Below are 20,000 nucleotides of genomic sequence, written 5' to 3'. Positions count from 1 at the left end.
ATTGCAAACCCGGCGTGCCCAACGGACGATTAATTTGAACAATTGGTGGCGCTGTAGGCGGGTGCTGCAGAATAGTATCGTGCCATCGTATACAGCCAGATTTCCAGCTCGACGTCATCATGGCAGTTTAACACCGAGCGCCGCAAAAAACAAAAGTGAAAACAACCGAGTAGGAGGAAAAATCGATAATTTCGAAGCGCTTTTGGGGAAGTGTCCCCATTCTCAGTGAAATTAGAAAGGGCTCCGCGCATCGAACAGGACCGCGATGGCCACCGCAAACCCACCGGCGTTTCACTGCATTGTCTGCACGCTAACGAAGATCCCGTTCGCTTCGCTGAGCAAGGAAAGCCAGCACAAGATCGTCCGGAATGGCCGGCCGACGCCAAAGATGCCAAACCTAACGGCTCGCTGCCTGCATGACTGGATGACCGGTTGTGACCGCGAAAAGAAGCTTTACTGCTGGCCCTGTCTGCTGTTCAACACGTCCGAGTACGATGTGTGGGGAAAGCGGGGATTCAGCGATTTCCACCGGCTTTCCTCGGCCACGATCGAGCACACGAAGGATGTCTCGCACCAGGCCAAAAGCAAAACGCTGAAGCTGTGGATCGAGACGGCCGAAGAGCTGAGCGATAGCAGCGGAGCAGAGGAGGATGTAGAGTGTATCCCGGAGTTGGACTTTCTGAATGCCACCGCGTCCGAAATGGACGAGGAGCTGGACGTGAAACCGAACGTGGAAGCACTAAATGCAGCCCTGGGCCTGTCGCAGGACTTTGCCCGCCCCGTTGTGGATCTGTGCGAAACGGCGGAAGACGGAGGCAGCGTCACCGGTTTTCATTTCATGAGCGCAGCCATAGAGGTGGATTGTATGGAGGATGAAGAGCAAAACTCTGCTCCCGCGCCACCACAACCACCGCCACCACCGGAAGTGCAGGGAGAGAATAGCCAGACGAGCAATGCCTCGTCGTCAAACCACATTGAGCCATCGGTCGCCGCCCCTGGCGATGGGTTAGCACGTATCTACAGTACGTACGATTGCGAAAGGGCTCTAGCTTACCACCGGCAGTGTTGTGCATGATTGGCCACAATTACTCTCGCAGGCTTGCCTACAGTTGAATCACTTTTTCTCTTCCAGAAAACACACCTAGTTGCGAGGAACCTAGTGCGATGATGTCGCAAACGGCGACCCAGAATGGAACGGACAAGTACCAACTCAAGTGGCAGGGACATCATCAGAACGTCAATGTGTCGTTATCGAGTCTTTACAGGTGAGCTGCAGTAGGCGATTATTTATCGGCAGGATACTAATGTAGATCTTTGGCTTTCATTTCTAGAAACGATCGCTACGCCGATGTAATGCTGTTGACGTGTAACGGAGACGAGAACTACGTGATACCTGCCCACAAGCTCATTCTTGGGACTTCCAGTTTGGTAGGTTTGGGGAAGCGGATAACCGCAGAGCATATCTGCTATAGCTAACCCTCTGCTCTGCTGGATCTTACAGTATTTTGCAAACATTTTCGACAAAAACGCGATACCGATGAATGCGATCAGCTATATCGTGCTTCCACCTGATTTAACCTATCGCTCGATGCAGATACTCATACAATATATGTACACCGGCGAATCGACTGTTTCGACTGACATACTCAGTGAGGTGTTGCGTGGGGGAGAAATTTTGAAAATCCGTGGACTGTGGCGTAATGATGGATGCAAACCGTCTTCCAATGCTGAAGGCAGAGAGGCACAAGCGCCCGGTAGCAGTGAATCAGCGGCACGGCGATTTGCTAGTCCCGTCTCTGTAACGCTTCCATCTCAGAACACATCTACAACACAGGCGGCCACAGGCGGTGTCCCAGCTGTGGCCGTAGGACACATAAACATAAAGCGGGACGTAGCCATTGATCCCGGTGATCGGCACCGTGCTGGTCACACCGAAGGGCTTCGACGATCTCAAAGAAATCAAGCGTCCGCAGTCGGTCCCTGCACAGAGCAGCAGCATACGTCGTCGCAAGCGATCTCAGACGAACAGCAAATTTCATTTCCAATCCATGAACATCAGCGGAGGCTGCGTGGAGGGGCCCAGGAACAGCAGCGCATGGAAACCGCCTCGCCTACTCGGATGACACTTCCGAAGGCAGGAAATGGAGGTACTGAGGAGAATTCGGCATCTAGCATGTCGGGGGCACCTGGCGCTGCGATACCTGAGGAACTGAACTTTCTCAACGTGAAAGCGGAGCCCGTCGAGTGGACGGATGTGAGAGCGGGAGAGCTTGCCCTTCCCAGTAGTGGCCAGAAAGGGGCTGGCAACCAATCTCCTCCAATTCAAGCAGTGAAAGCTGAAGCGCCAGAACCGGGAATAGAATCCCGTCCATCCTCTGTGACGTCCTCTACGGAGCATCCCACATACTCACCGCTAACCTGTGAGCTTTGTAGTGAAACGTTTACTATACCGGGTGAATGGGTTCGCCATATCGAGAGTCACGGTGATACATCACATACAATTCCAAAACGAAAAAGACGGTTGGAGGGGGTAAGCATGCTGTTATGGATGGACCGGCTCGATGGCAAAATGATACTTGAATGTTTTTACTATCTTTTCAGTCCGATGATACTGTTGAGACGGCCGCACTGCGATGTGATTTGTGCGCAACGTTTTACGTTACACCGGCCGACTGGGTACGACACGTTCAGAGCGCACACACGGAAACGGAACTGGCGATTTCAAACAAACGCCAGACGAATCCTCGCCGTGCGTCCACATGCTCATTGGCCGCTGCATCATCAGTCACGTCGGGCGAGTCAGCGGGACAGCAGGACAAAGTGTGTAAAGTTTGCAACAAATCCTTCCCTTCCCATGCCAGTATGCTCGTCCACAAGCGTACCCATACCGGTAAGTGATGGTAAGCGAATCCCATACCCTGTCCTCGGCCCAGGCCCAGGTGACGGTACCTCCGCCATGCGAATGCGACTCTCCAGATCTAACACCCCGCTCCTGTTCGCTGTTTGCCTTCCGTAGGTGAAAAACCATTCTATTGCGACACGTGTAACAAGGGTTTTAGCGTAAAATCGAATCTACTGCGACACCTGCGAACACTACACAACGTCCAGGGTGAACTGCCAGCCTCACCGCACACTGATCACGATGGTTCCGAGTGATTGCAGCCCGAGGACGACGAGTTTTCCTTTTCCGATAATTTAATCCTTAACGCTCCGTAACACTGTGCTGTTATCCTTTTGACTGTTGGGTCAGAAACTGCGCTCCTGCTTTATTTTGTTCAAAGTAAGCGACTATATAGAATATTGTTTCAAATATTCACAAACCCCTACTTGTAACGTTTTGTAATAAAATGAAGCATTCTTTCACGAGCTCGCTGAGTGCGTTATTTTCAAACGAACGGAACGGCGTGGAGTTGGAAAACTGCACGGAGTTTTCGAAATTTTGAGCTCTGCGTTAGCGGACCTTTAGCGGACCAGCGAAAGCCGGCGTGAATCCATGTGCGTATAAACTCAGCGCTACGTGACAGAATTCTCAAAACAACTCGCGCGTCGGGAGAATTTTCTGGTGGAGCGCATTATTTACAAAAAACGGGCAAAGTATTCCGCCTCCCACGGTGCTACCACATCCGAACGGTGAGGAAATTATCAGCGTGATTACAGCAACGCTCTCCGGACGTTCGTTTCTGCTGCGCGTTTGTGGTGTGCAAAATCGCGACCTACTCCGATAAGGACAAGGAACGCGGTGGTTGTTCCGCCCCGCTTGGGCCAAATATTTCGCAACGTGACCTGGCCTGGCGGAACGGTGGCCATGGATCGGCGTGGCAACTGGGCGGCCGATGAGGTCGAGGAAATGATCGAGAGCATCAAAGAAAGTAAGTTGGCCGAGCTCGTCGATTGTTACGTTGCTCCTGTTGTTATGGCACCGAAACGTCATTGAGGAGGGGCTTCGGGGGAACCACGTCTCGTGTTTCGGACCGAAAAAGGAAAGGAAACGGTGCACGGCTGGCTGGTTTGGTGGTAATGGACGTTCTTTTCGTTGCAGGAGAGATCCTATGCCTACCGGAGGGCCAGAAGGTTCGCTCGCTCGACATCTTCAAGGTCGTGGCGAACGATCTGCGGGCCAAGGGCATGTACCGTACACCGGAGCAAATCCGCACTAAACTGCGCATCTTGCGGAAGGATTATTTCAAGGCGCTGCGTTCCGGATCGAAGAGTGAATATCGGGCGTGCGAGTTTTTTACCTCGCTGCACGATCTCTTCACCGATGCGCAGCGTAAGATGGAGGCAAAAAAACGCCGGTTGCAGCGTCGCCAGCAACAGCAACAGCAGGTACTGACTGAGAATCCATCGAACGGTAATTACCAGCCATCATCACATCGGGATGAGTACCCCGGGGATCTTCAAGAGCATCGAACTAAGAAGCGAACGTCGACGACAACATCATCAGCCACGATCAAAAGCAGTCGAAGCAGTAGTGTGATCAGTTCGCGAATGCTTAACGAGGAACCGATATGCTTGGATCAAAGCACTAGCTTCGCAGTGCCCACCGTGGTTAATGATAGTGGTGGTGGACCGGGTGGTACGCCGGATGGTAGTGTCAGTGGTAAACAGAGACCGGAACCGCTACCGGACAAGTACCACCTCAAGCTGAATGAGTATCTGCCGAACCTGAACAGTTCGTTGGCCAATCTGTGCAAGTGAGTAGTGAGTGCATTCGGTTCGGTTTCGGACCGAACGGGAGGCTACGTCATCAATCAACAATCAATCTCACAATCAACCGGACCGGTTCTACAATCAATGGTTTTTCCTTTTTGTCGTTCTCAATCATATCGTCTGGCTGCTGTCCCTATCTGGTTTCGTCCTTGAGCAGAACCGAGAGATACGCGGATGTCACGTTGTTGGTTTGTAACGACGAAGAAAGCCTCTCGATTCCGGCCCATAGGCTTCTGCTGGGAACGTTCAGTTCGGTAGGCTATTGCACGGCTAATCCACGGCTTCTCGTTGATCAATTTTTTCTAATTGAATTTCATATATCGCTATTTTTCTCTTTTTTTTTTTGCTTCTCCTTTATGGTCACGAAATACAGTACTTTGCCAACATCTTTGAGAGAACGACACAACTGGCGCCACAGGGGATGATGTATATCGTGCTACCGCCGCTCGTGACGAGAGCAGCTATCCAGAGCCTACTACAGTACATGTACTCTGGTGAGACGATCGTACCGGCAGATCTGCTAGATGATGTGATGCTCTGTGGCCAGTTGCTACGGGTGCATGGATTTTGTACGAGAAAATCGACTGGACTCCAAACGACAAAAGCACAACCATCCCTCACATCAATTCCGCTGGTCTCGGTGACGAAAAACCTCACGCTAACTCATACTCTCGAGACTCTTGAGGAGATGCAGCAGGTCGCGCCTGCCTTCGAAGCACCTGTACCCATGGAAACGGATCATCAGCAACGGCAGCAACAACAAACACCGGTCTATGATCACCGATCTGATCCGGATCGGCAGATGTTGCCAATTGCACCAGTCGCTCCAACTGCTCCACTCGCTCCAACTGCTCCAGTCGCTCCAGCTCCAGAACGCTCTTCTTCCGCGTTGGCACGAGAACGAGAACAAGCTGAAAAAGAGCTAGAACTGGAACGTGCACGAGAACGCGAACGAGAACTAGAACGTGCACGAGAACGTGAACGCGAGCTAGAACAAGAGCGAAAACGAGAGCGAGAACGCGAGATAGAACTGGAAAAGGAAAAGGAGCGTGAAAAAGAAAAGCGCGAAAAGGAGCGTGAAAGGGAGGAAATGGAGCGAGAAAGAGAGAAAAAGGAGCGTGAGAAGGCGGAAAAGGAGCGTGAGATGGCGGAAAAGGAACGTGAAAGGGTGGAAAAGGAGCGAGAGATGGCGGAAAAGGAGCGTGAGAGGGTGGAAAAGGAGCGTGAGAGGGAGGAAAAGAAGCGAGAGCGCGAGGAAAAGGAGCGAGAAAGTCTGGAAAAGGAGCGGGAGCGACAAAGGCAATGGGAAAAGGAACGTGAAAGGCAGCGTTTGCGAGAGCTGGAACTCGATCGTGCCCGGGAACGTGAGCGGGACCGTCAGCGGCAGATGGACAGAGAGCGGCTAAGGGCACTAGGACTCGAGCGGGTCCGTGTGGACGATCTGGATGAATTGTCACGGTTTGCACCAAGTAGGATACTGGCCGAACCGGATGTCGAGATGCTGGACGCTAACGGTAGGGAGGATGAAGATGATGATGAGGATGAGGAAATCAGGAATGCAAAAACGGAAAATTCTGCAGCAACAGAAGATGAAGAAGATGCAGAAGATAGCCGTGATTCACGATCACCGACCCCGCAGCCGATCGTGTTGCGACCGAAGAACAAACCAAAACTCCCTCTCACCGATAACATGCGCACGATCGACGGTATGACATCGGATGAGTCAGCGCTGGAAATCGTGACGAATGGTCCGGAATCGTCCCCGTTCAGTAGCCGGGCACAAAACAGTCCAAAAAGCATTCGAAGCAGTCCGCGGCTCGAGTCAATTATTGAGTCTGACAACGAGGATCTGAGCCTACCAAACAGCAGCGAACTGCCGGGGTTGGCCACTGCCCGACCCGATGACGATCATCTCGATGAACCCCATTCCGTCAGTGCGCCCGATGATCATCTCGTCTACTCGCCGCTTGGTTGCCAGCTCTGTAGCGACACCTTTGCGACACCCGGCGACTGGGTGCAGCACGTGTACGGTCACTGTGGTGAAAATCAGTCCCAGTGGAAAAAGAGGCGACTGTCGGTAAGTGTCGCAATATACGACTCAGCGATCCACCAAGAAGATCGGTGCGTAATGGCTACTGACATCCTTTATCTTTTACAGATGAACGAGGATAAGGAAACGCTCTGCGATTCACGCTACCGGTGTGACATGTGTTTGTCCTTCTTTACCACGAGAAACGCGTGGCTGGGTCACGTGGTCGTAGACCACGAGGAATGTATCAACGACTGTCTGATTGCGCTGCCGTTCAACGTTTACGATATGAAAAAGTCCAGCTTTCCTAGCCTTTGATTCTAATCAGTGCGATCCGGAATGTGAGGCTTCTCCATCGCAGGATCTTCTCCTGTAGCTATAACGCAGCTAGGATTACAATTCCCCCTCCCATCTTTCCTCTTCCCTTACATGTACGTCACACGTCTCGCGAAACACGTGATTAGCTCGTAAATGGCATGATTATTTTATTGTACAATAAGCAGAGTGTAAAATGTATTAGGAAAAACATTTCATTTAAACTTACTCCCTCTTTGTTCCATTTAAATCCGAATCCGAACCTGGTGCAACTGTTCTTTCGTTTTTATGAAGTGCACTGCTGAATGCTTGATTATTTTGTGTTTTATTAAGGAAATGATTTTCAAATGTTGCACATTGTGAAGCTCATCGATTGCTGGTAAATGCTCTCTCTTTTCTCTGTGTTTCAGTCATAGATATATCACTGGGTGCTGGAAATCGTGCGGTTGTTTGCCGTCCCGAAAACCGTACACCTTATTTATTCCAACCGGGGCTTTTTGGCGTCATTATTGCTGCAAAAGGGAAGTGTTCCAGTATTCGTATAAAGATTGCGGTCACACATTTCCCCCGGAAAACTTTTTTACAAAAAATCAAAACCTTCACAGACGGCCGGTGCAAGTGCGAGAAAGCAGGTGAGAGACGAGGTGCGATGCTTCTATAGAACAGGAGTGTGTTGATGGCGGTAATGCAGTAGGCGACACCGGCGTTGGATTAGTAACGAAGGCAACGGACACAGAAGAACACGATCTCGTTTATATTAGCACAATTTATTGGCAGCTTGCTTCGAAAGGAGCCACCAGAAGAGAGAGTTATTTGGAGGCCTTATTTGCCTAATACGCCACACTAGAGGGGGGTTAGTAAGTGATTTGCCTCGATGTGTACACGATGGTGGACCCGCGCACAGATATGAATATCGAGAGAGAACGCATTCGCTGCGGATAGACACGGAATGTTGTAATGAAAGCGCTCAAATGCTTACGGAAGAATATCGTAGTTATTTTCGCCACTCTTGCGGCTTTGCAGGAATTTCGTGTGATTTTCCGTCGAAATGAATGACTGCTTTACGGCATCGTCCTTTTCCATCAGTTCGCGCCACGTTAGCTGTGGAAGGGGAGAAAAAAGTTGGTTATTCGGAGCGAAGGGGACCCCGATGTTTCGTTCGGTGCTTACCAGAGCTCCAAATCGTTCCTTATCCAGTTCGTATTTATCACCGAGAGCAAACTTGAGCAGATCCACCCGCTCACACCACGGCCAGATCATGTAATCGAGCATGCCCGGCTTATCACCGCCAAAGTAAGGAGTGGCGCGAGTTTTCAGTTCCTTCTCGAAAATGTCCAGCCCCGTGCCGAACTCGGTGATGGCCCCCGGTGGAATACCATCGGTGGAGAACAGAATGCGATAGTACGGTGAGATGACTGCACCGTTGAAGCGCTCGATCAGAATACGATCCTGCGCCTTCTGGAATGGATCGGTTGGGTAGAGTTTGCGCTGCTGGGCCGAGTATGCCTCCTCGATGTAATCCGCCAGCACCAGGGACTCGAATAGTGTGACCCCTTCCTTTCCTGGCACCTCCAGTGCCGGGACTTTACCGAGAGGGTTCTTCTCGAAGTACCACTCGGGTTTTTCGCTCAAATTGATGAAGATCGTGTGGTACGGGATCTTCTTTGCGTCCAGCATCAGATGTACTCGCTGGGCGTAGGGACAGAAACGCATCGAGTATAGGCGCAGCTTGCCATCGTTCGGCAGTTCCGGAGCCGTAGAGCCTGCAGAGCGATCGGGAGTTAAAGAAATCATTAGCATAAAGGTGACATCATTCGCCAAAGGCGGAATGCGGTTCCCACGAGATAAGGCGAAACCAAAGGCGTTATCTTACGACAGCGTACGCCGTTTCGATTAGCCTTTCGAAAGTATGGCCGCCGACCATGATAAGCACAAAGTAGCCCCCTTTTTTATGTTGGTGATAATCGATTTCAGAATTTGATCCACCTTTGGAGGCCCTTCTTCTTTTTTAATTAGCCAGATAATCCACCGGCGACACGAAGAAGGAGCTATCTCATCATCGACGACGATGACATCAGCGGCCGGGGTGCTAAATATATTCCAGAGTTCCGCAAAGAATTCCACGGCTGGAGCGTTCCGCCGGAAGTCGTGGCCAGCTGGAAGGAGCAGCAGGAGCACACTTGACGAGGAACTTACCTTTCGCCAGATGTTTACCGTTGCTCATCGCGAGAAAGTTGGATTTTCTGAGGAAAAACACCAAGGCAGAAGTGGTTTTCGGAGGCTGGTTTGATTTTGAGTGTGGGAGATCGCGGGTGGGTGGTAAAATTTAAAGGAACCGGCGAACTGCACGAGATTGCCAGTACCTCGCGGGTTCACGCAGTACCTCGCGCTATCATGCAGTGCCGCAATTTAAATGATTCAAAATGGAGTCGTTACATCGCCCCTTTCGGTTTATTTCATTCAAGGCTTTGGCGACCATTTCGACCGATTATTCACGTTTTCGTTTCGATACCGAAGACTTGCGACGGAAGAGAACCTTTTGAACAATCGAACGGATGAGCCACAGGCCCACCAAAAAGATGGCAGCAAAGAACGCGTACACGTCGAGTAAATTTGACCGAACGACTCCCAGTTCCAGCGTGGGCGACCGCAGATGTTTCACGGTCGGATGGCGTAGAACGAACTCGATCCACCAGATCGCTCGGTCGAGCGGAGGTTCCGGTTGATCTCGGAAATACTTTGCCCGCTGTTGCATGTTCTCCCGATAGGAGGGCGTTTCCAGGACCTTCCGGACGGTTTGGGTGATCTTTTCGGTTGTTAGCGAGTGAAAGTTTAGACCTTCCGCGACACCAGCAATCAGCGATCGTTTGAGATTCTGTAAAGGATTGAACACTGAGTGAAGGGCGCGTCTCGTTGCAGCCTGCGTGCTCTTACCCGGTGTTGATCCATAAAGAAGGGCATCCCGATCAGCGGAACACCGAACCAAGATGCTTCCTGAGTGCTCAACCCACCGGAATGAGTAATGAAGGCACGGGTTTTGGGGTGATTTAGTATACTGTGTTGCGGCAACCACGGTCTAATGATAACGTTGGGTGGCAAACGAAGCTCCAGCTCGGACTCGAACTTCCACAAGAAATGATAATCCGGCATCTGGCGGAACGCCTCGATGAACATGCGCTGCCGCTGCTCCCCGATCATGTCGGAACGCACGTTGGAACCGAGAGAGAACAGCACCACTCCCTTCTTGGCACCCTGAACGAACTGCTCCAGGTCCTTCGGCAAGGGTGGAGGTTCCTTGATGTGTGCACCACCCACGGCCACCACATTCGGGGGCAATGGTTCCAGTGCATCGAAAGATGGATTAGTGTTCACCAGCATGACCACGGTCCGTTGTTCCAGTTCCTCGATGTAGGGCATATTCTTGTAAGGGAAATGTTCCCGTACAATCGAATCCAGCTGGGGCATGGTGCTAAACTTTCGTACACTAGACAAACAAGAAGACAGTTTTGTAGTTTGGTTCATCATTGAGACGCCGTTACTTACCCCTTCTCAAAGAGACACAAGAACGTATTGAGTGTCCTCTCCCAGAAGCTCATGTTCAGTCCGTAGGGCAGCGAAAAGTGCGGCGCGTATGCGTACTGCTTGTGTCCCCCAACAACATCGACCGAATACGGTGGATTACTAAACGGTGTCATGCTCACCAGCGGTGGATAGTTGAATTTATGCAGCAGCGGCAAGAGGCATGGCCCACAACCAAAGTCATACAAAACCAGATCAAAGCGGAAACTATCGGGATAGTTTTCAATCACTTTCAGTCCTTCGGACTTGAGTGCACCACGGCAGGAATCTAGATAAAAGTGTTGAAATGTGAACACCATCTGGAAGGGTGTTTCCTCTGCCATCTCTACTATTTCCAATCCCGCATCTTGGTAGATTGTGGAGTACACTTGCTCCAGTAGAATGTAGGTGAGATTTGGGCGCGATTTATCGACATCCTGCGATACAACCGTAACGTTGTGGCCCCGGTTTACCAGCTCCTCCATGACGACACGGTTCCTGCAGGGTAGCAGAACCAGAATTAATGCGAACGGTTCAAACGGTGCCCGGTGCCTTACCAAATGTGATGGCTTGGACTAGGAACGGTCATGATGCAGAGAATGTTTGCACCGGCCGCAAAGGCCACGTGCGCGACCACCAGCAGCACGACCGCCAACACTTTCGCACTCATCGTTGCTTCAACGAGAACTGTAATCGCGCCGAGAACACGGCATTGTCCATTGAGATGCCCAGCCAACGGTCAACCGGCTGGCTGTGTTGGTGTGGAGTATCTCTGATTATTTGCCAGCATGACGATCAAGATTTTGCTCAATTAACGGTGCAACGTGTGCCGTGCGCGCTGTGTTACGGATCGAGCGTTTGACGGGGCCCCATCAACGCCAATCAGCGTCAGGGAGGTGGTGTGGGTGGTACAGTATATCATAGAGTCCATTGTGATTGACCTATCGCGAAAACGAGTCGCGACGATCGCGTGACTCCCGTTGCCGCGATGGAGTTACCCAATAAACAGCGAATAATAAGAACCCGGCGAAATGGTTTTATTGTGTTAGTTGAGCTTCTTGCCAATCTCAGTGGCCACCATCTGGTCCCCCTGGACGACCGGCTGCCGTGTGTACCTTGCAAATACGCGTTTCGCTTGATACGCTATCAGTGCGATGGTTAGAATTAGTAGCAGCTTCACATCGTACAGTTCCGCCTGCCACAGCGACATGCGCTTGGTGGGTGACTGGATGGCGGCTGCGTTCGGGTGACGTAGTGTCCACTCCATCCACCAGACGGCACGGGCCAGCGGATGCTCCGGTTGATCGCGAAGCAGCGATGATCTCTGGCGCATCTTATCTCCGTAGCTGGCATTCCCTGTCAGCTCAAGGACAGCTTGTCTTATCTTCTCGCTTGACAACGAATCTCGATCCAACCGGAGCGCTACACCGGCTGTTACTGATTTGTGCAGATTCTGGAAGCGGAAAATCGTGTAAGATACATTAGGCAGAACGAGCAACGCGACTTACTCGGTACTGATCGCATATGAAGGGAATGCCGATCATCGGAACACCGTGCCAGGTCGCTTCATGTGTGCTAAGCATTCCACCGTGGGTGATGAAGGCTTTTACGTTCGCCTGAGCTAGAACATCACTTTGTGGCAGAAATGGTCTTATCAGCACGTTGGTGGGAATGTGAAAATTGGGTCTCTCTTCAAATTTCCAGACAAAATGAAACTGTGGCAGTTGCTCGAACGCTTCCAGAAACATGTGAATGCGATCCTCGCCCAGATCGGCACTGCGAACGTTTGTACCGAGCGAGAACAGGATCGTTCCCGCGGGGCCACTAGCAATGAAGTCCTTTAGCTCGGTGGGCAGGGGTTCAACGGGGAGTATCTGTAATCCACCGACCGGTATGTGGTTCGGTGGGATGGATTCAGCGAAATCGACCGAGTAATGAAAGTTGGCCAGCAACAGTGTAGTGTTGCGCTCCATCTCCCCCAGCGGCCGCATGCCATCGTACCGGAAGTGATTCCGCACCATGCGCTCTATCTTTGGCAGAAAAACAGAATGTCGATATCTGTAAAAGGCTCCCAAAAAATCGGTGGTGAAAGGTGGTGCAACACGACGGTTTATTGCCACTTACAGGTGATCGACGTTATGTAGCAACCAGTTGTAGAACCGTTGGCCAATGTGCATATCCGAGTCGTAGTTAACCGTAAAGAACGGCACATACGCGTAGTGCTTGTGGCCACCGATGAAATCCGTCGTAAACTGTGGATTGTTGTAGGCAGTCACGGCAATCAGCGGTGGGTAACCGAAGCGGTGTATGAGCGGGAAGAGGCAGGGTCCACAGGTAATATCGGCAATGACAAGATCGAACTGAAAGTCGTCAGGATACGAGCGGATCGTACGCAATCCGTTCGAGCGCAGCACACCCTTACACATGGCCGTACCCCAAGTGTACAGATCGCGAATGCCAAGCAAAGCACCCCGATTGGCCATTTGGAACAGATCGAGCTCATCGTGCAGATCCGAGTAAGCATGTTCCAGATGGATGTACGTTATGTTCGCTGTCTGCTTGCGTTCCACGTCCGCCGAAACGACAGTTAAATTGTGTCCCCGGGCTGCGAGTGCCTCGATCCACACGCGGTTCCATATGTGATGGCTGGGGCTAGGAACGGGCGTTAGGCACAGTATGTTGGCCGCTTGCACGGTGCCCAACAATGTAAGCAACAGATAGATACTAACCACTTCCAGTAGCATCGTCGCGAATACAAACACTAACCACCACCCGCGGTGGACGTCTCTGTTTTATCCATCCACTAACTCCGACTCGATCGTAGAAGAAACTAGTTAAATGGTGGAGTAAATGGTGACACGCAGTGATTGTTGATGTCATTACGATTAGTACTGCACGTGCAGTGCATGACTGCCGTGGATATGATTAGCGTGCGTGACACGTGATGAGGGATCATTATTCGAGATGCGTAGGATTTATACTTCAAACAATGGTTTATTTGAGCATTCAAAAGACAAGCAATTGTTGTTTCGTTTAGTGTTTGCAGCATTGTAATGTGAAAGACTATTTCACTTTCCTTTTGGGTGGCTTTGGTGTTGATAGTTTCGAGTAAAGATCACCGATGAGTTTCTTTAACATCCAAACGATCGCAAGCAGGGCGAGCACTAAGCACAGCTTCACATCGTACAGCTCACTCCGCCAGGGTCCCAGCTGTAGTGTTGGCGATTGAATGGTTTTCGCATTCGGATGTCGCAGCGCCCATTCAATCCACCAAATGGCCCGCTCCAGTGGCGGTGTTTCCTGATCACGGAAAAGGCTGGAACGCACTTTCATCGCTTGCCGGTACTTGGGCGTTTCCAGCACCTTCAGCACCGTGTTCCGTACCTTCTCTGCGCTAAGATCCCATAAATCTATCTTTTCCGCTACACCGGCACGCACCGATTTACCGAGATTCTAAAAAAAAAAGGGAAACGTTTTAATCCGATTGCTAGCAGGCTGAGCGAGAGCGAGCTACTTACCCGATATTGATCCGCTATGACCGGGATACCAATCATCGGAACACCGTGCCAGGTCGCCTCATGCGTGCTCAACAGGCCACCGTGCGTCATGAAGCCTTTAATATGCGGATGTGCCAAAATGTCGTTCTGGGGCACAAACTTTTTGATCAAAACGTTTGCCGGTAGCTCGAAGGGCAGATCGGTTTCGAACTTCCATATGAAATTGTAGGCCGGCATCTGGCGGAACGCTTGAAGCAACGATCGGATACGATCTTCTCCCAAATCTTTGCTGAGCACGTTGGTGCCCAGTGAGAAGAGAACCGAGCCCTTCTTGCCGGCTTGTATGAACGTTTCTAGATCGTTCGGTAGTGGTTTAGGTGGAATGATCTGCAGTCCACCAACCTCCACCATGTTCTTTGGAATCGGTTCCGGGAAGTCAACCGAATGGTGTGAATTGACCAGCATAAGCATCATCTTTTGATCGAGTGCCCCAAGGTACGGGAAGGTGGAGTTTGTCAATCGCTCCCGTACCATTCGATCCGTTCGTGGCAAAAACACATAGTTGCGGTAACTGTTGGAAGAGGAAATTATCATTCAGAAGCTTTCTACTAGCGAGCCATTATCGCGTGATCCCGATCGCACGGTTACACTCACTAGTCATCGATCCAGTGGATGATGGCGTTATTGAAGCGCTCGATGAAGCTCATCTTGCTATCATAATCCAGCGTATAGTAGGGCACGTACGCGTAGTACTTGTGGCCCCCAATGAGATCGGTCGTGTAGGGTGGTATGTTGAAAGCGGTCACTCCCACCAACGGTGGTTGACCAAACTTTACGTACAGCGCCATCAAACACGGTCCACACGTGTAATCATAGACGACTAAATCGAACTTGTAATCGTCGGGATAGTTGGAAATCGTCCGATAGCCCTCAGAGTTCAGTATTCCAGTACACATCGAGATGGCATAATCGTAGAAAATGATCATACTCTCCACCACTCCCGATTGAGCCATCTCGTAGAAATCGATGGCTGTCGCTCCCTCATGAATTGCATCGTAAGTTTTCTCCAGATGGATGTAGGTAATGTTTGGCTTCACTTTCTTCTCCACATCCGGTGACACTATCGTTAGGTTGTGCCCTTTGGCAGCGAGCGCATCCACCAGAACCCGGTTCCAGATATGATGGCTTGGGCTCGGCACGGCAAACAGACACAGAATGTTCGCACCTTCAACGTAATTCGGCGTGCTGAACCTACCGGTACAGTAGAGCAGAACCACGGTACACAGCACCACGTTCACCAGCGATGGTTCGCGACCGGCCATCCTATCAACGGTGTGGTTCGAGAGAAAATGACCACCGAGAACGCGAATGGGCGAATCCATGACGGATGGCTTCCTAGTGCCACTCATCATCACGTGTTCGCTACAATTTAATCTAACGAACCTCTTCAACCTAGAACCAACAGTAGCTCTAATGGCAATCCAAACAGTGACGATGCAAAAAATGGCCACCACAGAGAGAGGGAGAGAGAGCGTGGACGATCAAGATGCAAATTGGCGCTAACAGTTTGTTTAATGGCATCAGATGCGATCGCGAACCGTGGTGCCGCTATCAATGCCTTAGCTTCACGGCACGCTTCTAAAGAGGCACCTTACGGTTGATAAAGGCTGTGATTTGATCATGATTTCTTATGTGGCGACGTTGGTAAGAACACTGCTCACAGCTGTGTTTTGCCACGAGACACGAGGCAGTGTCTGTTTGATAATCTGCGTAGCATAATAAACCATTCCCGGTGGTCAATGTTTTGCCGATTGGCCATGCACTTGCCGTCCGTCCGCCAGTTAGTGTGTGATACGGTGTCAAGGCCATCGCTTGTTAGGTCAGCCAGTCATCAGACAGTGGTCAATTGGCGGTGGTTTCAATTGAGGTCCTCCCCGGCCCCCCAAAAGTTCTCTCCATTTTTCGGGTGCACCAAGTCTCTCTATCGAGATACCGGTGTTTTTGGGGGCGATAACGAGACCATGCTCCCGTTGGGGCATTGTCCGCGGGATGGGTAGCCGAGGTTTAATCTATATTTAGTGTTGTTCGGTGTGGCCGAACTAAGCGTGAACCATGTCAGTCGTCGGTGATTGTTGGTGGTGCGTGGAGGGATTTTGTTTTTGGTGTAAGCAGTAACCATGATAGCACTAAGGGTGGCCTGGCTGTTGGTTTCCTTCAGTCTAGCGGTCGATGGAGCAAACATTCTCTGTTTGATGGGAGTTGCGAGTCCCAGTCATCACATATGGTAAGGAGGGCAGCAGAGTTGACGTTGCTTTCTGTTTCTAATCGATTATGTTACCGTTTTATGGATAGGAACCGCGCAATTATGGATGCACTGGCACAAGCCGGACACAATCTTACCATTCTGTCGGCCGATGTGGAGAAAAACCAACCAGATAACGTTCACTACGTTCACCTGGAAGAGATATACCCGACGCTCTACACGGGACCCGACTCGATCGATCTACTCGAGATGGCAAACGAAAATGTGTTCGCCAGTGTAATCTCCTTCTATCGTGACTTTGTTGTGCACGAGTGCGCTGGTACGGGTACGTTTCTAGGTCAAAATAGACCCCATAATCATTCGCGGTTGCTCTTTAAGGTACTCTGAAATCGAAGGGACTCCAAGCGGTGCTAAACTACCCAGAAGACTTCCGGTTCGATCTAGTGCTCCACGATTTCACTTGTGGGCCTTGTATGCTCGGTTTGCTACATAAATTCAACTATCCTCCGCTCATCAGTGTGACCGCGTTCAACAATCCTCCCTACTCGACGGAAGTGATCGGTGGCCACAAGTATTACTCGTACGTTCCATTCTACTCCTTGAGCTACGGTACGGATATGAGCTTTTTGCAGCGCGTGCACAATACTCTGCTGGGTCTGACCGATTTGATGTGAGCAGCTACGTTAACGAAAATTTTCAGGCCAAATTCTTACCCCAAGCTCGCTTCTGTTCCGTAGATACCGTAATTATGTGTCCAATCCACGCATTGATCGCATGATGCGAGACTATTTCCCCTACCCCGATCTCCCGTACGCTCCCGAGTTACACCAACGGTCCAAGCTGATGCTGGTGAATGCTCACTATTCGATTGATTTCCCCGAGACGGCGCCACCAAACTTGATCGCGGTCGGTGGGCTACAGATCAAGGATCCGGCACCGCTGCCCCAGGATTTAGAGCAGTTTATGAACGCCAGCCGTAAGGGTGCGGTACTGTTCTCGCTCGGCACGAACGTGCGCAGTGATCAGCTCGGACCGGAACGGCAGCGTATGATCATCGAAGCGTTGCGTCAACTGCCTGCTTATCATTTCTTGTGGAAGTTTGAAACGGGGCTGGATATTCCACTACCAAAGAATGTAATAATTAAACCCTGGTTACCACAGAACGATATCCTGGCACATCGGACAACCAAGGCGTTCATCACGCACGCGGGACTTTTAAGCACACACGAAGCCACGTGGCACGGTGTGCCGATCGTTGGCATACCCTTCATTGCCGACCAGCACCGCGTAAGTCTCAGATCAATCTGCGAAATGTGTGACCTTACCTTGTTATTTCCCTCCCCCCACAGAACCTAGAACGGTGTGTTCGCAAAGGGATAGCGAGGCGCGTACCATTCCAGACGCTATCCACCGCGGGCCTGAAGCAAGCGCTGGTCGATGTGCTAGAGGATCCACAGTATCGTACCAAAATGGCCGCACAATCGGCCTTGTTTCGTGATCAACCCGAGAAACCGTTGACACGAGCTGTCTGGTGGATCGAGTGGGTGCTACGCCACCCCCACGAGACGCAGCTGGATTCTCCGGTGCTGAAACTCGGGTTTTTCAAAACCAATCTACTCGATGTGATACTTTTTTTGGCTTTCCTCCCCATCGCGCTGCTGTTGGTTTGTTTGCGAATCTGTCGAAGGACAAACCCTGCGAAGGCTAAGGGCGACAAAAAACGGAACTAGGAAGCGGCAGTAGCGCGAGACGCTTGCGTATGTGCCAGTTGCACAAATAATTCATGGTACACCGAGGTGGCCCTTGATGGTGGTACGACTTTGGAGTGAAACTATAGTATTTAAAGTCATGAGCAGGAACAGAGGATCGACTAATAGCAAATCTCAGTTCCAAGCCCTACAACACAACTCGTGCAAACAGAAGACACCATGATCGGAGTGCAGCAAGTGAAATCCTTCTTGGTGGTGCTGGTCCTGACGATGTGCCTCACATCCTGCATGGCCGCAACGGTTTGTGACATCGAACAGAAGGCAAACTACGGAACCTTGCTTCAACAATATTGCGACGTGTCGGCAGCAGTGTTCAATAGAATTTCCGCCACCGTATGCAGCTCTGGATATAGTAATCTCTGTTTTGTGTGAGGGAAATAGGCATCCCAATTTCGTCAATAAACCATTCTAATATCCTATCCATTGAAGAATATTTTATTGTTGTTATCTGAATTGTGGGAACCGTATTTAATTTTAATACACTGGCAGGCCATAGCACACCGTTGGTACAATGCATCGCTTGATTCGCTCTTGAAAATGTGGATGGATCAACCCGAAGAAACCGTCGATACGAATCATCTGGTAGATCGAGAAGGTTCTACGTCATCCGCATTCAGTTTATCAAAACAAATTCGATCATTTTGAGATTCGATCATGTATCGCAGGACAAAGCCTGTGAAAGCGAAGGGAGACACGAAGCGAAACTAGAACACACCACGGAGAAGCGTCTCGCGTGTGAGCCATTTGCTCAAATAACTCAAGGTAACGCGACATGACGTCCCCTTCTGCCAATATGACGCGTTGGCCATGGAGACGCAACGCCTGGATATTGGGGTAGGGTATTTAAAGCCATGTTCGCGAACAGACGATCGATTAACAGTAAATCCGAGTTCGCAACTCGTGCAACAGTGTGAAAATGATCGGAGTGCAGCAAGTGAAAGCTTTCTTGGTGGTGCTGGTGCTGGCGTTTTTTGTCACTTCCTGCATCGCCGCGACGATCTGTGGCATCGAAGTGAAAGCAAATTACGGCGATCTAGTGGACAAACTTTGCAACATAACGACAACACAGAACGCAACAATCCAAGCTGCCATTGCTGCTCCCTGTTGATGGCTGAGAACGTCATCCAACCCTTACCTACGCTGCCGCCATCCCAATTGTGTCAATAAACCGCATGCTTTACGCCTCAAAAACGAAGAATGTTTTATTTGCATTGCGATGAGATTCTTGGAATAATCGATCGTCTGAAGCACACGAAGGAGGGAGAATGCTTCGTCTTTACAACTGTTTCGTCTTCTTGGCTAAGGTGATTGGTTGTTGGACTCGATTTCTTCGAAAAAGCGACAGAGAAAACACATGTCGTACTAGCGCAGCAAATGCTAATACCAAGAGCGTTACAGACAGTACCACATCGTATCCGTGGGCTGCGAAAATGCTCATCTCGAGCGTTGTCGAACGGAGCCGCGATTCGGTTGGGTGTCTTAAGGCCCATTCGATCCACCAGATAGCTCGATCGAGCGGTGGCTCTGGTTGATCACGGAACAAAGCCGATCGGTGACTCATCGCTCGACTGTAGGAGTCATCTTCCAGTAACGTTTTGAGGGCATTTATTATCTTGATCGTGCTGAGCGTGGCCAGATCGAGTTTAACGCCAGCCCCAGTTTGTACGGTACGATGCAAGTTTAAATGTTGATCAACGTAGATCGGTATACCGATTATCGGCACACCGTGATAGGTTGCCTCCTGCGTACTCATTAGGCCACAGTGGCTGATAAATGCGCGGACCTGCGGGTGTGCAAGGATATCGTTCTGAGGCATCCAAGGTTGCACCAGCACGTTGGAGCTCGCTTGGCGTGGCAAT

The 20,000-nt window shown here is 50.7% G+C and overlaps 7 protein-coding genes across 7 annotated transcripts in view; 3 read left to right on the top strand and 4 right to left on the bottom strand.

The window, feature by feature from the left end:
* Window positions 1–150: 150 nt before the first annotated feature.
* On the top strand, window positions 151–3,348 carry LOC126574871 (GDNF-inducible zinc finger protein 1-like). The gene is made up of 6 exons (XM_050235277.1): window positions 151–1,022; window positions 1,133–1,265; window positions 1,332–1,428; window positions 1,502–2,530; window positions 2,602–2,890; window positions 3,017–3,348. The coding sequence occupies exons 1-6, from the start codon at window positions 266–268 to the stop codon at window positions 3,154–3,156; spliced, it is 2,445 nt and encodes an 814-aa protein (XP_050091234.1). The 5' UTR covers window positions 151–265; the 3' UTR covers window positions 3,157–3,348.
* Window positions 3,349–3,558: 210 nt separating this feature from the next.
* Window positions 3,559–7,282, top strand: LOC126577632 (uncharacterized). The gene is made up of 5 exons (XM_050239407.1): window positions 3,559–3,869; window positions 4,040–4,694; window positions 4,868–4,964; window positions 5,084–6,787; window positions 6,869–7,282. The coding sequence occupies exons 1-5, from the start codon at window positions 3,806–3,808 to the stop codon at window positions 7,055–7,057; spliced, it is 2,709 nt and encodes a 902-aa protein (XP_050095364.1). The 5' UTR covers window positions 3,559–3,805; the 3' UTR covers window positions 7,058–7,282.
* A 78-nt stretch (window positions 7,283–7,360) lies between these two features.
* On the bottom strand, window positions 7,361–9,367 carry LOC126577636 (pyrimidodiazepine synthase-like). The gene is made up of 3 exons (XM_050239412.1): window positions 9,251–9,367; window positions 8,225–8,817; window positions 7,361–8,155 (listed from the first exon to the last, which is right to left on the bottom strand). The coding sequence occupies exons 1-3, from the start codon at window positions 9,276–9,278 to the stop codon at window positions 8,030–8,032; spliced, it is 747 nt and encodes a 248-aa protein (XP_050095369.1). The 5' UTR covers window positions 9,279–9,367; the 3' UTR covers window positions 7,361–8,029.
* Window positions 9,368–9,483: 116 nt separating this feature from the next.
* Window positions 9,484–15,454, bottom strand: LOC126576902 (uncharacterized). The gene is made up of 10 exons (XM_050238205.1): window positions 14,764–15,454; window positions 14,131–14,680; window positions 13,677–14,065; window positions 12,737–13,264; window positions 12,121–12,670; window positions 11,675–12,065; window positions 11,170–11,299; window positions 10,598–11,110; window positions 9,989–10,538; window positions 9,484–9,929 (listed from the first exon to the last, which is right to left on the bottom strand). Exons 1-10 carry the CDS (start codon window positions 15,429–15,431, stop codon window positions 9,543–9,545), a joined length of 4,656 nt encoding a protein of 1,551 aa, XP_050094162.1. The 5' UTR covers window positions 15,432–15,454; the 3' UTR covers window positions 9,484–9,542.
* On the bottom strand, window positions 11,642–13,356 carry LOC126577634 (UDP-glucosyltransferase 2-like). The gene is made up of 3 exons (XM_050239410.1): window positions 12,737–13,356; window positions 12,121–12,670; window positions 11,642–12,065 (listed from the first exon to the last, which is right to left on the bottom strand). The coding sequence occupies exons 1-3, from the start codon at window positions 13,354–13,356 to the stop codon at window positions 11,658–11,660; spliced, it is 1,578 nt and encodes a 525-aa protein (XP_050095367.1). The 3' UTR covers window positions 11,642–11,657.
* A 581-nt stretch (window positions 15,455–16,035) lies between the features above and the next one.
* On the top strand, window positions 16,036–18,517 carry LOC126577635 (UDP-glucosyltransferase 2-like). Its single transcript, XM_050239411.1, has 5 exons — window positions 16,036–16,393; window positions 16,462–16,691; window positions 16,751–17,042; window positions 17,110–17,659; window positions 17,722–18,517. Exons 1-5 carry the CDS (start codon window positions 16,287–16,289, stop codon window positions 18,100–18,102), a joined length of 1,560 nt encoding a protein of 519 aa, XP_050095368.1. The 5' UTR covers window positions 16,036–16,286; the 3' UTR covers window positions 18,103–18,517.
* An 800-nt stretch (window positions 18,518–19,317) lies between these two features.
* The window catches only part of LOC126577633 (UDP-glycosyltransferase UGT5-like), a 2,002-nt gene continuing 1,319 nt past the window's right edge, over window positions 19,318–20,000 (bottom strand). The window contains exon 3 of the mRNA XM_050239408.1: window positions 19,318–20,000. This exon is cut by the window's right edge and continues 664 nt beyond it. Within this exon, the coding sequence (XP_050095365.1) occupies window positions 19,418–20,000 (583 nt within the window). The 3' untranslated portion in view covers window positions 19,318–19,417.

The sequence above is a fragment of the Anopheles aquasalis genome, chromosome 3 (genome assembly GCF_943734665.1).
Source record: "Anopheles aquasalis chromosome 3, idAnoAquaMG_Q_19, whole genome shotgun sequence".
NCBI classification, from domain to species: domain Eukaryota; kingdom Metazoa; phylum Arthropoda; class Insecta; order Diptera; family Culicidae; genus Anopheles; species Anopheles aquasalis.
The sequence above is the reverse complement of the archived record's forward strand: the minus strand, read 5'-3'. Positions and strand labels throughout refer to the sequence as shown.

What these genes read in the sequence shown, in the direction of transcription:
- LOC126574871 (XM_050235277.1), top strand. Translation starts at nt 266, where the DNA reads ATGGCCACCGCAAACCCACCGGCGTTTCACTGCATTGTCTGCACGCTA. An exon ending in TGGGTTAGCACGTATCTACA is followed by an intron (nt 1,023 to 1,132) that starts GTACGTACGATT and finishes TTTCTCTTCCAG; the next exon opens with AAAACACACCTAGTTGCGAG. An exon ending in GAAAAAGACGGTTGGAGGGG is followed by an intron (nt 2,531 to 2,601) that starts GTAAGCATGCTG and finishes CTATCTTTTCAG; the next exon opens with TCCGATGATACTGTTGAGAC.
- LOC126577632 (XM_050239407.1), top strand. Translation starts at nt 3,806, where the DNA reads ATGGATCGGCGTGGCAACTGGGCGGCCGATGAGGTCGAGGAAATGATC. An exon ending in GATCGAGAGCATCAAAGAAA is followed by an intron (nt 3,870 to 4,039) that starts GTAAGTTGGCCG and finishes TTTTCGTTGCAG; the next exon opens with GAGAGATCCTATGCCTACCG. An exon ending in TGCTGGGAACGTTCAGTTCG is followed by an intron (nt 4,965 to 5,083) that starts GTAGGCTATTGC and finishes CACGAAATACAG; the next exon opens with TACTTTGCCAACATCTTTGA.
- LOC126577636 (XM_050239412.1), bottom strand. Translation starts at nt 9,278, where the DNA reads ATGAGCAACGGTAAACATCTGGCGAAAG. An exon ending in CGGTAAACATCTGGCGAAAG is followed by an intron (nt 8,818 to 9,250) that starts GTAAGTTCCTCG and finishes ATCGCTCTGCAG; the next exon opens with GCTCTACGGCTCCGGAACTG. An exon ending in AGGAACGATTTGGAGCTCTG is followed by an intron (nt 8,156 to 8,224) that starts GTAAGCACCGAA and finishes CCCCTTCCACAG; the next exon opens with CTAACGTGGCGCGAACTGAT.
- LOC126577634 (XM_050239410.1), bottom strand. Translation starts at nt 13,356, where the DNA reads ATGCTACTGGAAGTGGTTAGTATCTATCTGTTGCTTACATTGTTGGGC. An exon ending in CTACATAACGTCGATCACCT is followed by an intron (nt 12,671 to 12,736) that starts GTAAGTGGCAAT and finishes AGCCTTTTACAG; the next exon opens with ATATCGACATTCTGTTTTTC. An exon ending in TCATATGCGATCAGTACCGA is followed by an intron (nt 12,066 to 12,120) that starts GTAAGTCGCGTT and finishes TTCCGCTTCCAG; the next exon opens with AATCTGCACAAATCAGTAAC.
- LOC126576902 (XM_050238205.1), bottom strand. Translation starts at nt 15,431, where the DNA reads ATGGCCGGTCGCGAACCATCGCTGGTGAACGTGGTGCTGTGTACCGTG. An exon ending in TCATAGCGGATCAATATCGG is followed by an intron (nt 14,066 to 14,130) that starts GTAAGTAGCTCG and finishes TTTTTTTTTTAG; the next exon opens with AATCTCGGTAAATCGGTGCG. An exon ending in TCTTTATGGATCAACACCGG is followed by an intron (nt 9,930 to 9,988) that starts GTAAGAGCACGC and finishes AATCCTTTACAG; the next exon opens with AATCTCAAACGATCGCTGAT.
- LOC126577635 (XM_050239411.1), top strand. Translation starts at nt 16,287, where the DNA reads ATGATAGCACTAAGGGTGGCCTGGCTGTTGGTTTCCTTCAGTCTAGCG. An exon ending in AGTCCCAGTCATCACATATG is followed by an intron (nt 16,394 to 16,461) that starts GTAAGGAGGGCA and finishes TTTTATGGATAG; the next exon opens with GAACCGCGCAATTATGGATG. An exon ending in TCATTGCCGACCAGCACCGC is followed by an intron (nt 17,660 to 17,721) that starts GTAAGTCTCAGA and finishes CTCCCCCCACAG; the next exon opens with AACCTAGAACGGTGTGTTCG.